This window comes from Notolepis coatsorum (assembly GCF_963971535.1).
Source record: "Notolepis coatsorum genome assembly, chromosome: 4".
Classification (NCBI taxonomy): domain Eukaryota; kingdom Metazoa; phylum Chordata; class Actinopteri; order Aulopiformes; family Paralepididae; genus Notolepis; species Notolepis coatsorum.
This window is the reverse complement of record NC_140168.1, coordinates 66,037,345-66,054,844: the sequence shown is the minus strand read 5'-3', so window position 1 is coordinate 66,054,844 and position 17,500 is coordinate 66,037,345. Positions and strand designations below refer to the sequence as shown.

Genomic DNA, 17,500 nt, shown 5'->3' with positions numbered 1-17,500 from the left:
ACAGTAAAATGTACAGTAATAATAAGTGTAAAATTGTAAAATGTCGATTTGTGAAGTCCAGGAAGATTATACCAGATTGTACTGTCACTCTGTGCTCAGTGATGCGTTATAAAGTCTGATGGCTGTCGGAATGACGGACTTCCTGTGCCGTTCAGTGTTGCATCTTGGGAGTCTTAGTCTAACACATGCGCCTTCTATCAGCCAAGTCCGTGTGTAGTGGGTGGGAGGGGTTGTCCATGATGGCGTGGAGCTTAGCAAGGCTCTCTGACACCACCGCTAGAGATCCAGTTCTAGATGTAAAGATGTTCCCCATTTGGAGTGCTTTTCCATCTCCATTGTGAGATACAGTGTTAGGGAGTATTTAACTAGTTAAATTACTAGTTTAGAGTGTCAATCCTTAAGATCCTATTGGTGATAAGTGGTTTTGCCGTTGCGACAGTGGATCAGGAGGTATAGTGGTCGTCTGGTAATCAGGAGGTTCCCGGGTTTGATTCCAGCTCCTCCCGGCAATGTGTTGAAGTGTCCCGATGAGCAGGTTGGCACCTTGCATGGTTGCCTCCGCCATCGGAGAGTGAATGGGTGAATGTGAGGCATACGTTGTAAAGCGATTTGGATACAAGCATTTTGATTGATTAATTGAAAACTTTATTAACAGATTGCAGAATGGGTACAATACAGTACAGCTCAATACACACAATTGTTAAGGGGATGCAGACCAGAGAAAGACTTTTGTCTTGTTTACATCAGGGTCCCCCATTTTCAATTCATCATAACATATATGACATACATGACATACAGATAGACAGTACTGCTAGCTACATCTATACATTTATGACATACCAGATTCATAATCAGAATTTTGTACCAGAGTACAAAAATAGTCTAAAAAGAGAGTATATACATTTGAGGGGGACGAAACTGTACATTGGAGGAGGTTGGGTAGGTGGGGTGGGGGTGTAAACTGTACATTGGAGGTGGGTGGGGTGGGGGGTTGGGTAGGCGGGGTGGGGGTGGGGAAACTGTACATTGGAGGGGGTTGGGTTTGGACATTTACAGGGGCCAGTTTCGAATTGCAGTCTCCCGTAGGTGCTCTTTGAAAGTGGTTTTGAAAGTGGGTAGTGATTCATATTCCTTTACAGCTGTGGGTAGGGCATTCCACATTGATGTGGCATAATTGCGAAACGTGTTTAGTCCCTTGTTTGAGCCGAATCTGGGTTTAACATGATTTGTGGAGCTCCCTCTGGTGTTGTGGTCGTGGTATTCACTGACCTTTGGGAAGTATTTTGACATGTACATGGGTACCTTAGTCGTATAGTGTATCTTGTAGACCAGGCCCATTGCAACTTGCTGTACTCTGTCGTCTACTCTAAGCCATCCTAGGTAGTCAAAGTGGGCAGGGGTGAGGTCGGTTCTAGGAGTAAGGTCAAGCAGTAGTCTGACCAGTTTGTTTTGTGATGTTTGTAATTTAGTTTTTAGCGCCTTTGAGGTGCTTTGGTGCCATGAGGTGCAAGCATAGTCGTAGTACCTTTGAATGAGTGCCCCTGCCAGAGTCTTCAGGGTATTCTTGTTTACCAGAGAGGATATAGATATACATGCAGTCCATTTACCCCCAAAAATGCAGTCCATTTGTAGTTTTACACTGTATTGATTTGCTGTCCATCTTGAAAATGCATGCCAACTACTGAGTTAATCTTCTATTCATTCCAAACAAACTGCTGTTGCTGCTGGTGATGTAAAATCACTTCCTGCTAGATGATTTACCCAGGAATGTCCTACCAGACACTAGTGTTTAGAACAGCCAAGAACAGCAAAGTTGGGTGGTATATATTTAACTACATTCAAATCCCAGTAGCATGTTCAGTAGTTACATGACTACTTTGGGTCATGTATTTTAGGTAATTAATTAAAAACGTACATATTTCACTAGAAGTTTAGTATTTTCCTGATTCCACCTCAACTAGTGCTCCTGGTATCCTCCTTAAAACAGAAATGACTATCAAACTACCATGATACCTTTTTGTTCCCATACACATTTGTACAATTCATAGTATTTTTATTGCAGACATCTTGGTCACAAACAGATGATTGTCATTAAATGGGAAACGTCTCCAGTGAGCTGTGGCCCTGTGCCATATTGTGGCAGAACTAGTCATGGGAACACTATCCCATTTGCTTTTCATTCAAGCACTCATTCTCAGCCCTCGGATCAAGTGACCACTGGGTGATGTTTAAACTGTTTTCTCCAGAGAAGAAGATAGATCACCAATTTTCTCCTTTCAGTAGAAAGGATGTTGGACAAAAAGACTAAACTAGGCTAGCTGATTTGTATCCACTTCCATTCATTTGTGCTAAGCTAAGCTTGCAGCTAGATAGCTTTCTACTGGACGTGCGGAGAGGAGATTGGTATCTATCTTCTTGTCTGACTCTGGAGAAGACGGTAAGTCATTACAAGGGTCACTGTGTGAGGGAGCAGGGGGTGCTGCAACAAGCTTAATGGAGACACAACCGTGCCACAATTGTGTGCAATAAGCACTTTGAAAGAGACATAACTGTGTGATTCCAGCCTCTTGGCAAAGATCGCTATATATTTAGAAACTCACATTTACACCTTAAGCTGCAGTAGCCTACATTATAATGTTAACTCAACATTAAAATCACATCACATTTAATCATTTTCTCCAAGTGGTAAATGGCTGCATTTATATAGCGCTTTTATCCAAAGCGCTTTACAATTTGTTCCTCACATTTTTACCCATTCACTCACACACCGAGGGCAGAAGCAACCATGCAATTAGGGGTTAAGTGTCTTGCTCAAGGACACCTCGACACGCTGCCCAGTGTGTTTAATCTTGTTTGGTGAATAACCTTTGTCCCATTGTTATCACCATCCTTACTTGAAAAAAAAAAAAGACATGACACGGTACATTGCATTGTGGGTCTATTTGGGGCTGAAGTGAACAGATGTGATCACGTGGTCCAGCCTGCTGAGGGTGAACTTGACCTGCATCATTACTTTTTGTGATGTGAGAAAAACAACATCTGGTTTAGATGGCGATTCCCGAGGGGCTAGAGCCGAGGGCCAAAGGGCCAAAATAGCTTGAACGGGATCCAGCAAAAGAGTACTTGAATTCCTTTTTAACTTCCTGTGTTGTCGTACAATATGTTTGTAGGACATTTTCAATGCAGTGACTGGTGTGCCCTTTAGTACAGTTTGTTCTTAGATGAGATTTTGCTGAAATGTAAAGAACAAAATCATTATATTACCTAAAGATTCAGTACAATGAAAATCTTATTGCATTTCTTTTACCTGAAGGTATGCTGCTGTGACATTACCCAAAATGTTAGAGCTGTTGTGAAAATGATGACTAAAGCCCTTTGATCTGTATCCTCCTCGATATCAACTAAATCTGAAGGCCACACCCACTCAACATGCTGAGAGAGAGTAGGCTGTGCTCAGAGAGGGTGACCTGAAACACTTATATCAAATCAAATGATACTGAAGCTGAACAAATGACACTGAAGACAATAAGCAATGTATGACTGCATTAAAACAGCATTGCATTGAATCTTTAATAATAATAAAAAATAACACTGACCCTTCTTCCTCTTACCCCCCCCCCCCCCCCCCCCCCCCCCAGCCAGGAAAGAGGAGGCCCGCTTCTCATCTCTTAAACAGGAAGGCAATGACCTTGTGAGGAAAGGCGAGTTCCACAAGGCCTTGGAGAAGTACAACGAATGTCTCGCCATAAAACCCAGCGAATGTTCTGTCTTTACCAACAGGTATGTGTGGGAGCACCATATTGAGACTGTTATGGACACATAAGGTGCTACCGTGTGACATTCTCATGTAGCATAGCTGTAGCATCTTTTTTGGGGTGGTCTATTCATAGTTTACGATCACAGACATTCTGCTCGCAAACAACAGGTGATTGCCGCCAAATAGCAGGTGATTTTCATTAAACGACCACTGTGGCCAAGCTCTGGCATTGTGCCATATTGTATGGCAAAACATGTCGTGACAATTGTGGACATTCATAGAGCTGCTGTGATGTCACGTGGGAAGGGTCTCTCTCGCTCTCTCTCTCTTTTTCTCTCTCTCTCTCTCTCTCTCTCTCTCTCTCTCTCTCTCTCTCTCTCTCTCTCTCTCTCTCTCTCTCTCTAAGGGTTTACACGTTTAGTATAAAGTACAATTATGTAATATACTAGACGAGAGGGAGCCTTTTCCACAAATATATATATATTACTGTCCCATCTCTTGGGTCTTTAGAAGGACCAGACAAGGTCTTTGAGAGGAGTTTGATCATATTTACTGAGGATGGCCAGGTAATGTTGATATTTAAACATAAAAACATAATACATGATCATGCGATTTATTTTGTATAGTGTGTATTCAACAATAAATAACGAAATGTTCTAAATAAATAACACTGTAACAATGTGGTCACAGGCAGCCTCCCATAACGTGGATGCCTTCTAGCCACTCTCCTGTCTGTGGCAAAACATTCCACTGCCCCTAGCGTATCGCATTGATCGAACATTGATCGCTCATATTTGTGCCTGAGGGAAACATACAAATTTCGTATCGAAATGAAGAAAATGCTGATCTGCCACATCGCCGGGGTGTTGCTCTCTATAGCTGTGCCAACATTAGTTGATTACTGGTGCGGTGCTTATGGAAGCCCTAAGAGGCCATACATTGATACATTTTATTTACTCCGTTTTCCCGTGATAACGAGTTAATTTAATTTGTTTTCTCGTGATAACAGGATAATTTTCTCGAGATCTCGAGATAACAAAGTCCGTTTTCTCGTGATAACGACTTATTATCTCGTTATCTCAAGATAACGAAGTCTGTTTTCTCGTGATAACGACTTAATTTATCTCGTTATTTCGAGATAACGAAGTCCGTTTTCTCGTGATAACGGATTAATTTATTTCAGGGGGGTACATGACATACAGGTATACACAGTACTGTTACATTTGTGACATACAAGATATGCAAATATACAGTACTGTTAAACAGAGATCCTAACAGAAAATATACATACGAGGGGGAGGAAACTGTACATGGAGGGGGGTGGGAGGGGTTTGGACATACAGGGGCCAGTTTAGAGTTGCAGCCTCCCGTAGCCAGGTGTTCTTTGAGAGCTCACTTTAATTGAGCCACCGGTAAAGCTGAAGCCTTTGCTAACCGTCTTCTTAGTGTGTATATATATATATATTATCTGTAACAGCAAGGCATAAATACAAAATATGTGACGCGGTGATCAATATCCTCCTGCTCCTTAGCCCCTTTCGTGACTGATGCACCGCATCACAGTCACGAAAGGGGCTACCTGCTCCTCTGACATTGCGACACTGAATGATGTTTCCTGCAGTGATCTAATATATACTAGACTATCGTTTCGTTTTCTCGAGATCTCGAGAAAATTATCCCGTTATCACGAGAAAACTAATTAAATTAACTCGTTATCACGGGAAAACGGAGTAAATAAAATGTATGAATGTACGGCCTCTTAGGGCTTCCGTAGGTGCTGACAGTAATGGCTAGAAGGCTTCTCCATTACTGCCTCTGTCACAGATGCTCTCTGTGCGCTCCACTGTGGACTCACAAGATGTCATAGCAGTTTTAGGAATGTCTGCCATTGCTGTGAATTTCATGGGTTCATGTTTTAAGACACATTTTCAGATACACTAGAAGCATATGGTAGTGATTAATAGGCAAAGAATAACCACACTTTTCAGTAATGGTAAATTATGATTTAGTTTTTGTATCAAAGCAAGAATGACTTGGGACCAACATGCTCTCCTCTCCTCTCCTCTCCTCTCCTCTCCTCTCCTCCTCTCCTCTCCTCTCCTCTCCTCTCCTCTCCTCTCCTCTCCTCTCCTCTCCTCTCCTCTCCTCTCCTCTCCTCTCCTCTGCTCTCCTCTCCTCTCCTCTCCTCTCCTCTCTTCTCCTCTCCTCTCCTCTCCTCTCCTCTCCTCTCCTCTCCTCTCCTCTCCTCTCCTCTCCTCTCCTCTCCTCTCCTCTCCTCTGCTCTCCTCTCCTCTCCTCTCCTCTCCTCTCCTCTCCTCTCCTCTCCTCTCCTCTCCTCTCCTCTCCTCTGCTCTCCTCTGCTCTCCTCTCATCTCCTCTCATCTCCTCTCATCTGCTCTCCTCTCTGCTCTCCTCTCCTCTGCTCTGCTCTCCTCTGCTCTCCTCTCTTCTCCTTTCCTCTCCTCTGTTCTCCTCTGTTCTCCTCTCCTCTGCTCTCCTCTCCTCTCCTCTGCTCTCCTCTGCTCTCCTCTCCTCTGCTCTCCTCTCCTCTGCTCTCCTCTGCTCTCCTCTGCTCTCCTCTGCTCTCCTCTCCTCTGCTCTCCTCTCTTCTCCTCTCCTCTACTCTGCTCTCTGCTCTCCTCTACTCTGCTCTCCTCCTCTCCTCTGCTCTCCTCTACTCTGCTCTCCTCCTCTCCTCTCCTCTCCTCTCCTCTCCTCTCCTCTCCTCTGCTGTCCTCTGCTCTGCTCTCCTCCTCTCCTCTGCTCTCCTCTCCTCTGCTCTCCTCCTCTCCTCTCCTCTCCTCTCCTCTCCTCTCCTTTGCTCTGCTCTGCTCTCCTATGCTCTCCTCTCCTCATCTCCTCTCCTCTCCTCTCCTCTCCTCTCCTCTCCTCTCCTCTCCTCTCATCTCCTCTCCTCTCTCCTAGAGCCATTTGCTATCTGAAACTGAATCTCTGTGAGGAGGCCAAACGGGACTGTGACTCCGCCCTGGAGATGGAGCCAACCAATAAGAAGGCTTTCTACAGACGGGCCCTGGCTCACAAAGGCTTACAGGTGCAAACACCTCTTCCATCACACTGGATGCACAGTAGTACCTGCGTTGCATTCTGGGAGTTAATCCAGATTGGAAACTATTCACCAAGTCTATAGTCTAATAAAATACACAAAGATTTGTTATTGGTGCAGACCCTTGTGAAAAAGTATCATGGTAGTTTGATGGTAATTTCCATGGTAAAAACTATTGTATACATAATTTACAATGATACTGCCATGGTAACAGTGATGTATCACCATGGTATAATCACATGATGCAATGATGTCACCTCACAGCGCTTTGTGCCAGATCTCTACATTTCAATTTCTCAGATTATTCCAGATTGCTAAAGTACAGAATCTAAGCTTTCAAATGATGTGTCATATGTTGAAATCTGAGAATGTTTTGAACACGATGTGCTCAATTATAACTTCTAAAACTGGCTGTGTTCTAGAATACCTAAGAGGTGAAAAGGCGTCTCAAAGGAAGGCCACTTTTCACACTTCAGACAGTTTCAACTGGGCGTCAACAAAACCCCCTCCAGCAACGCCCCTCACCTGAATAACATTAACATAATTAAGTGCTGCCATCAGAGTTCTCTCTCCTCAGGACCCCTGTCTCTCCAGGACCCCCTATCTGGACTGTATAGGACTGTGAAGCTATGTACCCCCCCCCCCATGCTGCTTTGACACCAGAATTATTGTTAAATCTATGTCACAACGAGAAAAAGCAACAAAGTCCTCACTCAGTGGCATGGGCCATTCTCTGATGCATAAATAATAAAATAATGTATGATTGAAGTGATGGATGTCAGTGTCACAGTTACACATACACACAGTCCTCATATCCCTCCTAGTTACACACACACAGTGCTCATATCCCTCCTAGTTACACGTACACACAGTGCTCATAGCCCTCCTAGTTACACACACACACACACACACACACACACACACAGTGCTCATATCCCTCCTAGTTACACACACACACACACACACAGTTCTCATATCCCTCCTAGCCACCACAACCTAATGTTATGTAGCTCTGCAAGCTGCTTACACACACACTTACCTGATATGCTAAGAGTTAAAAAAGAAGAAGAGAGTATTTGATGAAGAAACTGTACATTGTATGAGGTGGGGTGGGGGGTAGTTACACATACACACATCAAGCTGCAAGCAGAATGATTGTTAAATCTATGTCACAACGAGAAAAAGCAACAAAGTCCTCACTCAGTGGCATGGGCCATTCTCTGATGCATAAATAATAAAATAATGTATGATTGAAGTGATGGATGTCAGTGTCACAGTTACACATACACACAGTCCTCATATCCCTCCTAGTTACACACACACACGGTCCTCATGTCCCTCCTAGTTACACGTACACACAGTGCTCATAGCCCTCCTAGTTACACGTACACACAGTGCTCATATCCCTTCTAGTTACACATACACACGGTCCTCATGTCCCTACTAGTTACACACACACAGTGCTCATAGCCCTCCTAGTTACACGTACACACAGTGCTCATATCCCTTCTAGTTACACATACACACGGTCCTCATGTCCCTCCTAGTTACACATGCGCGCAGTCCTCATGTCCCTCCTAGTTGCACATACGCACGGTCCTCATGTCATGAGGTGATGAGCATCTTAAACTATCTGGACTCAGTGGTTAAGAGGTGATGCAGCATCTTAAACTAGCTGGACTCAGTGGTTAAGAGGTGATGCAGCATCTTAAACTAGCTGGACTCAGTGGCTAAGAGGTGATGCAGCATCTTAAACTAGCTGGACTCAGTGGTTAAGAGGTGATGCAGCATCTTAAACTAGCTGCACTCAGAGAGAGGTGATGCAGCATCTTAAACTAGCTGGACTCAGTGGTTAAGAGGTGATGCAGCATCTTAAACTAGCTGGACTCAGTGGTTAAGAGGTGATGATGCAGCATCTTAAACTAGCTGGACTCAGTGGTTAAGAGGTGATGATGCAGCATCTTAAACTAGCTGGACTCAGTGGTTAAGAGGTGATGCAGCATCTTAAACTAGCTGGACCCAGTGGTTAAGAGGTGATGCAGCATCTTAAACTAGCTGGACTCAGTGGTTAAGAGGTGATGCAGCATCTTAAACTAGCTGGACTCAGTGGTTAAGAGGTGATGCAGCATGTTAAACTAGCTGGACTCAGTGGCTAAGCGGTGATGCAGCATCTTAAACTACACACACACACAGTGCTCATATCCCTCCTAGTTACACACACACACAGTGCTCATATCCCTCCTAGTTACACACACACACAGTGCTCATATCCCTCCTAGTTACACACACACACACACACAGTTCTCATATCCCTCCTAGCCACCACAACCTAAGAGATACAGATACAGTGCTGAGATTATAAACTTGTTGTTATTACACACACACACACACATGGACCCTGCATCCATACACTTTCGTCTTGTTTACAGCTCTCCACCTTGCTATCTGAAACAATAGCTATCAATATAACGTTAGCAACTTTAACTTACATGGCTGTGTGGCTAGCTAGCTAGCTAACGCTAACGTTAATGTAGCTAACGTTAATGTAACGTTAATGGGCTCGTCGTAATAACACAATAAACGTGACATGGTTGGACTTGTGGTCGGCAGAAAAACTTGGTGTAGTTTTATCAAAGATGCGGAATTGTAAAGAGTTGGCTGCTACTGTAAACAAACATTATTAAACTTACCCATGCAGACGCATCTCGACCGATCTCATAGTTAATTCCGTTGAATAGCGCGGTGTTTTCACCGGTGAGCCGAGACTGAATCAACTGGTTTAACAAAGTTCATGTACTCGTTCATTAGATCCGATGCATTCATCTCTTTCTGATCCAGTGCAGCTGCTGCAACGTAATGATAATCCCATTGAAAGTGTAAACAGACAGCCAGTGCGTCGCTCTAACACTCCCCCAATGTAAATCTCTGCGGGTTTGATTCACATGCAAATACAGTAATTACGCCCCCGTTTCATTGAAATAAAGTCCGTGAACAACCAATTTTTAAACAAAGGAATGATACTATTTTAGATATTCTAACTGTTCGTTTTTATAGTAAACAAGTACTTATACATTCAATTTATAATAATATGAAGAAGAAAAAAAAAAACACAAAAAAAAAAAACTCTAGAACGTCTAGACGAGAAGGGGGCGGGCCGAGTTGTGGTCACAAGCACTGTGACTTGACACAAATGATAAATGGCCCATTCACTCACACATTCACATACAGACGGCGGAGGCAATCATGCAAGGTGCCAACCTGCTCATTTGGAGCACATAGGGGTTAAGTCCCTTGCTCAAGGACACATCGTCACGCTACCCGGGAGGAGCGGGAATCAAACCAGGAATTGAACCGGGAACCTTCTGATTACCAGGCGACCGCTCTACCTCCTGAGCCACTGTCGCCCCGTCCTACCATAAAGAACCAAAGATCTAATCGTGACCTCATAATTGAAATTCGTATTTAATCTGAATTTGATTTGTGTATCGTAACACCCCTGCTGGTGAACATAATGTTATGTCTCAGTGCATCAGTTTATTGTATTTCATATTAATCTGTGTGTGTGTGTATATCTCTGTGTGTGTGTATCTCTGTGTGTGTGTGTGTGTGTGTATCTGTGTGTGTATCTGTGTGTGTGTGTGTATCTGTGTGTGTGTGTGTGTGTATATATCTGTGTGTGTGTGTGTGTGTGTGTGTGTGTGTGTGTGTGTGTGTGTGTGTTCCCCCAGGACTACCTGTCAGCCAGCAGTGACCTGCAGGAGGTGCTGCAGCTCGACCCCAACGTGCAGGAGGCGGAGCAGGAGCTAGAGACGGTGATGGGTCTACTGAGACAGAGCCTGGTGGACGGCACCGCACACACACACTACTAGGTATCACACACACACACACACACACACACACACACACACACACACACACACACACACACACACACACACACACACACACACACACACACACACACACACACACACACACACACACACACAAGACCCAAAAATCGAATCTTTTTTTTATGAGAAGACTGAAACATATGTATATAATGAAACACACAATACAGTTTTTTTTTATTGCTTAAGCATGATTTTGAAAACGGGGCCCGGTGTTTCAAAACACACAATTAGCACAACCACACACACAATTATCAGAACACCTCAGATCCTTTGCTAAATTAAACACTTGTCAAAACCATACACTAATTTATAAAAACTACATTTTGTTACCACACGTTTCATATGACTTAATTCTGTTTGAACCAGTTACACACACTGCTGTGCTTAACCTAAAACACATTTAGCAATTCTACTTCTCAGTGATTAGAGTACTGTAAGTGAAGTACGCAGAGAATGTGCAAATATACAATAAATTCACCAAACACTACACAAGACCAATGCTGTAGACTGATGAAAATATAATTTATTTATCTACATATACCCAAATCAATGATGCAGACTGCTGGAAAAAAAACATTTTCTCTCCATATACCCAAATCAATGATGCAGACTGATGAAAATATAAATGTTCTCTCCATATAACCAAATCAGTCAACATTTCAACATGGAGAATCACAACAAAACATGTCCCAGTTTTCATGCTACTATGTGCATAACACTGTAAGCTCAGCAAATATCAGACAAACATAAAATACTGTATCCAGTACAGGTTAAAATTACAGTAAAACAAAAACTATTTTGAAAAAATTTAAATAGAGTACAGAAAATACTAGACATTATCTCTTTGCCTAGCTGGATCTGGCAAGAGAATCTTTTGTTGTGATTCTCCATGTTGACATGTTGACTGATTTGGGAAAATGGGAGAAAATGTATATTTTCATCAGTCTGCATCATTGGTTGTCTTGTGTAGTGTTTGGTGAATGTATTGTATATTTTCACGTTCTCTGTGTACAGTACTTCACTCTCCTTCCATTTTGGTTGAAGACAGGTGAACTCACCTGCTGCATTTTTATAGTGCTTAAACCTGATTGGTGTATCTACAATTAAGCAATGGTGTGTTTGTGCATCTGATGGCTGTGTTTAACCAATTGGCTCATATGTGTGGTAATTTGACATTCTGTGTCTAATGTAATGCAAGTGTGTTTAGTATTTTGCAAATCACTGTGTATTGTTTTGCAAAAAGTGTGAGGCTGACATTGTGCTTATAGGAGTGCAAATCTGGGCCTATGTTTTGCTCCTTGAGTGTAAGGTTTTGATAATTGTGTAATACGTTTGATTTGAGTGTTTATGCAATTTAAGAAAACTGTAAAGACTAGAGATGAACTGTTTATTTCCTTTGTACATAGGCTGTGCATATGTTTGTTTATTTGCTTATGTGTATGATTCTTAACTGTTTTTATTTTGTTATTGGTGTATATATGTGTATGTATGTACAGTATATGTATATATATTATATATATATGTATATATATGTGTATATATGTATATTTGTACTCCTGTTGGGGCCTCTTGGACCAGATCAATGTTTTATCTGGCTAAATAAAGGTTAAATAAATAAATAAGAAACTGATGATTTGGTCCTGTTAACTTTGAATTTTCTATGGGGACTGCAGTGCCCAGATCCCTCTCATGGACCTGGACCTCACTTTGAGAACCTCTAATGATTCTAGTTCTTCAGTATTCATCTCTAATTACTCTAAAATTGCATATTTCTGTGTTTAAAAAAAAATATATATACAAAAAAAGGGGGGGCCTCCACCACCCCCCGGGCTGAAGCCCCCAATGTTTTCTAACCCTAAAAACGCCCCTGGTTAGAATAAATATAGAATATAGTTTCAGTTTAGTCTAAAGTCAAGTTTTTATGTTTTCTTCACACCTAGTTTTCGTTTTCGTGTTAGATTTAGTCAACTATAATAACCTTGAGACACACTCAGGCTTCTAATCCCTCTGTCCTCTGTCCAGGTGTGACGGGCCGCTGGCTGAGAGAGTTGGACAGCGGAGGAGTTGAACCCGTGTATAAGGCCTGTCGCAGCAGCAGTCACAGAGGAGGGCTGTCGCAGCCAGTGAACTGAACCCCAGCCTGGGTGTCTTGTCTTGGGGACAATACGAGAGTCGGTGGACTCTCCCTGGACCGACTCATCGTGGGATCGGCTTTTTAAACCACGGCATCCATAAAACACCTCGCCCCGGGTCCAGCGTACGCATGGCTTTGACGAGCGACAGCCCCTGATGCTTAAGAGAGTTCATCCCGTAACTGGAAGGTTGCAGGTTCAACCCCCCCCCCCCCCCTCCCATTGAAATACACAGTGAAAGTTATGCGTCTGTCCGAGGGATATGTTAAGAATTACATGTCCAGATACACAGTGTAATATAGCGATTGAGAGCTATGAAATCCCCCCAAAAATATACAAAAGACTACAAGGAGACTACAAGGAGACTACAGAACTAGACCCAGATCCAGGCCCCATCAGCAGTGTATGCAAACCATTCCCATTCATCAGAAAGGTACTACAGATGAAGGCCAGCTCTGTTAACCCTCTGAGACCCACATAGACATATTTGGGGGGGGTACAAGGTCTACAGTAGATGCCACATAGAAGTGTTATACACCATCCGAAAACTGGTACCCTGAAGATTATTATAGATTTCAGATGCAATCTAGCACCGTTGATTTTTTTCTAGCCATAAATATGTAACAAATATTGTGTTTTGATTTGCGCCTATTCAACATACTGAAGGGTTAGAGTGTATACAGGCATGGCACAGATACAAATACATAGAGAATGCCTGTATCATAGTGTTTGTAGCCACAACACCCGTCCCTTAAAGGGCTGACATAAAACATTATAAAATATAATAAAATAAAAAGGTAATACAATCGGTTAGTGTACAAAGTAGACATGCCCTCACTAACATTAGATACACAGATACATACACCATTACATACACCTGGGATAACACTCTGGTGTGCACCAACATCTCTATGTAAAGATACCCGTGCACACCCCACTGCAATCCCAGTATTAAGGCACACAGGAATACCATCTATAGACCTAATATATCAACATACCCACAGCCCTACTCAGACCCAGACATTCACCCAAGTTCAGTTATGTGTAATAGGTTACTGCAGTAAATTCAGTTATGTGTAATATATTACTGCAGCAAGTTCAGTTATATCTCATACTGGCAATCGCGTCTCGCTCTGCGTACTGAGATATCATAATCTCCAGCACCTACTGTGCCCGTGGAAACTAAACACATGCACCCACCTGCACGTGACCACGCCACTCCCGTGCGTGCCTCTACAATAGGCAGGAAGTGGTCATGCTTACACCCTTCCTCATTCTTTTCTATCCGCGGAAGCAGCTCATATGCACTTCAACCAGGTGGAACTTGGTTATGAAGCGTAGGGAGAAATTACGCAATGTTGGGCTTTCGCCAGAAGTACGCCAGCCCCCGGAACCTTCTCGGCACGTCCAGACAGAATGGCGGTCCTATCCTGTGTTTTCCTCGTCGCTTGACAGCGGACCGATGGGCTACGCTCGGCGCTTGGCACTTGAGCCACGCCGTGCTCAGGTAGGACCTACGCCGACAGGCGTTGGTACTGGCATATTAGATGCTGCTCGTTGTCTCGTGAGACGGCCGAGCGATGTGTTGGCTGGGTGTTTGGATAAACGTGGTCATCATGACTCATTGTTGAATGTTCCAAGTATCCTAGCGCGTGCAGCTGATGCTAATGCTACAATGTTTGGGGCGCCGTTCCCATGTACCCCGCCGGGGCTGTCTTCACTCTTCCCTCCTCTTAACCATTTCATTGCTGACGGTCAATCGGTGTCTAATGTTGGGGGTTTAGCTGAGGCTTATTTACCCTTTACATGGGTGGATGGGCTGACGACAGGGCTCAGGACAGGTGTGCATTTGTGAATCTATGAATTGAAAATGGGGGACCCTGATGTAGACAGGACACACGTTTTCTCTGGTCTGCATCCCCTTAACAATTGTGTGTATTGGGCTAGGCCATTCTGCAATATGTTAATAAAGTTGTCGTTCATTCATTCATTTATCCCTTACACGGGTGCACAGGTGTGCCGCAGTGGAGGTTATTGCATGACTACTAGTGGAGCAGTGCTTCACTAGCAGCCGCCACTGGTGTTCCATGCTTAGTGAAGCAGGTGGCATCGGTCCTTTGCCCTGACATGGTGGAACGGTATCCCGCCCGGCCGACGCCAAGAGGCGAGTCGGCCCGGCAGGTGGCTGAGTGGGCTGATGAAGCTTATACCACCGCAGTACAGAATTTAGCAGCAACTAACAACATTGCTCAATTGGCTGCTTTTCTGTAAAAAAAATTGTCGGGTGGTGGGGCCTTAGGGCCAGCCGACGTCAACCATCGTGCGAGGTTTTGAGGTTATTCAGCTTTTGACCCAGCCGCAAGCTATAACCGCAGGGAGGGCTAGGATGCTGTCAACGGTTGTTCACAGGCATCTTTGGTTGGAGCAATCTCCCCTTGAGGAGGGGAGGGGTCTCCTCCTCAGGGCTCCCCTCTCCGCGGGTGGACCTTGGTCTGTCCACGGAGGCGCAGGCGGTATTTGACCTGGGCTCCACAACGGCCCACACCACGCAGCCAGAGGTGAGAGCATGGCCTCGCCAGCAGCTGCGGCGAGACCCCCGGCCAGCGGCCATGTGTCCCCCGCCTGAGATGACCTGGACACAAAGAGAACAGGTGGTCACAAGGCAGACAGCCTCGGCGGCTGAGGGATCAGCTATATTAGATGGGCACGCCCTGAAAAAACGTTGCCATCTAGCTGTGTCTAGCACGCTCCGGTTACTCCCCCCCGCTACACTACGGGACTCAAGGCTCTGATTTGTCCCCTTTGGCTGCGGGCCGCGTTCTTCCAGTGAAGCGCAAGCGGCCCCACATATCGCTTCTCATGGAGACAGGGGCTGACACCCAGTTGCTAGCTAGGCCTGGGTCTGTCTATGAGAATGCTGTGCTGTCAGGAGGCTCCCACACCACACGTCCTGCGTCTGTGTTTGGTGAGCCTGGTGTTGTATCTGTCGACGGAGCAGGGTTCCCTGTATCTAAATAATGTTGTCAGAGGGGGAATCCTAGGCCCAGGAGGTCGCAGCGTGGGTTCCCCCAGCCCCGCCCTCGCCAGGCCGGGTATTATGTTAGTGCCTCCCCCTGGACTTCCGATCCCGCGGTGGTCAGTCAGGCATGCGTAATTTGGGTGGTAGTAATATCACTACACGGCTACGGTGTGTAGGGACTCACCCTATCGGGCAGTGTGGGGACCACACACCTTGCATGCCCAGCTGCAGAGCAGGCTGTCCTCAGCAAGCTAAGCCGGGAAGATGCTCAGCGGGGGAGCCTATGTCACCAGGGGTGATGGCCGCTCCCCCCATATCAGACCGCCCCTTCTGTCGGGGTTCCCCCCTTGGGTGCGATTGCCTCGTTGGTACAGTCAGGGTGCGTTATCCTGGCTCCGCGAGACACCCTGCTCGCGCGGTTGGCGAGACCAGGGTTGACAACGCACAGCGGGAGGGACCGGGCCACCTATCTACGATTCCTAGCGGACCAGCGGCAGTTGGCGGCGGGGGCGCTTTGGAATTTTTACCACGTATGGCTACAGTAGTGCCATATGTCGGTGTGGATGGAGAGAACGCTGAGGGCGGCGCTTGTGTTACAGTTTGCACACCCCCGCCCTTCGTTTTTTGGGTTTGGTACAGACTATTGTCAGAGTCCGCGGCAGTGACAGCCATGGCCGAGGAGATTCGTTCTCTGGCGGCGAAGCAGGCCATCGTCGTGGTCCCATGGGACGACGCGATGAGCGGCGTTTACTCCCGATATTCTCTGGTCGTTAGGTTTTACCTCATGGACATGACTGGGGGTTCTGTCTCCCAGGCAGTCCTGAGGTCCGGGACCTCTCCTGCATCCCGCCATCAGGTGGGCTAGCAGGAGTGTGTGGGTGTGGACCGCGGAGTGCTGTGTCACACGTGGTCCCGCTTGCTCTGTGCGTTCTTGGGGGCCTGGTTTCCCTTTTCGCACATTGGTTGTAGTTGACTGCCTCCCCCCCTTCGTTAGGACAGGCGGGTGGACGGGACTCCCCTCCTCCCTGGCAGGGGCTTACAGGCCCTCAGGGGGTGCATTTGACGTGGCCACGTGTCCAGTATGAGATATAACGTAAGGTTATCCTATAACCCTAGTTATATGAATACTGGCTGAGCGTCTCGCTCTTCAGCGCCCTGAGGTCCCTTGGATGTTTTCCGTGTATGGAATTCGAACATGGAAGGGTGTAAGCGTGACCACTTCCTGCCTATTGTAGAGGCACACACGGGAGTGGCGTGGTCACATGCAGGTGCATGTGTTTAGTTTCCACGGGCACAGTAGGTGCTGGAGATTATGATATCTCAGTAGGCAGAGCGAGACGCTCAGCCAGTATTCATATAACTAGGGTTATAGGATAACCTTACGTTATGTGTAATAGTTTACTGCAGCAAGTTCAGTTATGTGTAATAGATTACTGCAGTGAATTCAGTTATGTGCAATAGATTACTGCAGCAAGTACTGCAGCTTTGGGTTTTGGTTCTTGCCGGTGGGATGCACGGTCTCAGAGGGTTTAAGGTGTAATTCTGCCAAGATTAACGTGTAGTTTGATCTTTCTTTTATCTGTTTTATGAGTTATGAGCTCTCAAGGTCAAGGAAAATTTGATCATCAAATTGTA

At 45.3% G+C, this 17,500-nt stretch overlaps 1 protein-coding gene across 1 annotated transcript in view; it reads left to right on the top strand.

Annotated features, from left to right (window-relative positions):
• Positions 1–17,085, top strand: part of spag1a (sperm associated antigen 1a) — a gene marked incomplete at its 5' end in the record, with an annotated part of 63,881 nt that extends 46,796 nt beyond the window's left edge. The window contains 4 exons of the mRNA XM_084313696.1: positions 3,639–3,780; positions 6,683–6,809; positions 10,550–10,690; positions 12,737–17,085. Coding sequence (XP_084169822.1) covers positions 3,639–3,780; positions 6,683–6,809; positions 10,550–10,690 — 410 coding nt within the window. The 3' untranslated portion in view covers positions 12,737–17,085. The remainder of the gene's footprint in view (positions 1–3,638; positions 3,781–6,682; positions 6,810–10,549; positions 10,691–12,736) is intronic.
• Positions 17,086–17,500: the final 415 nt, after the last annotated feature.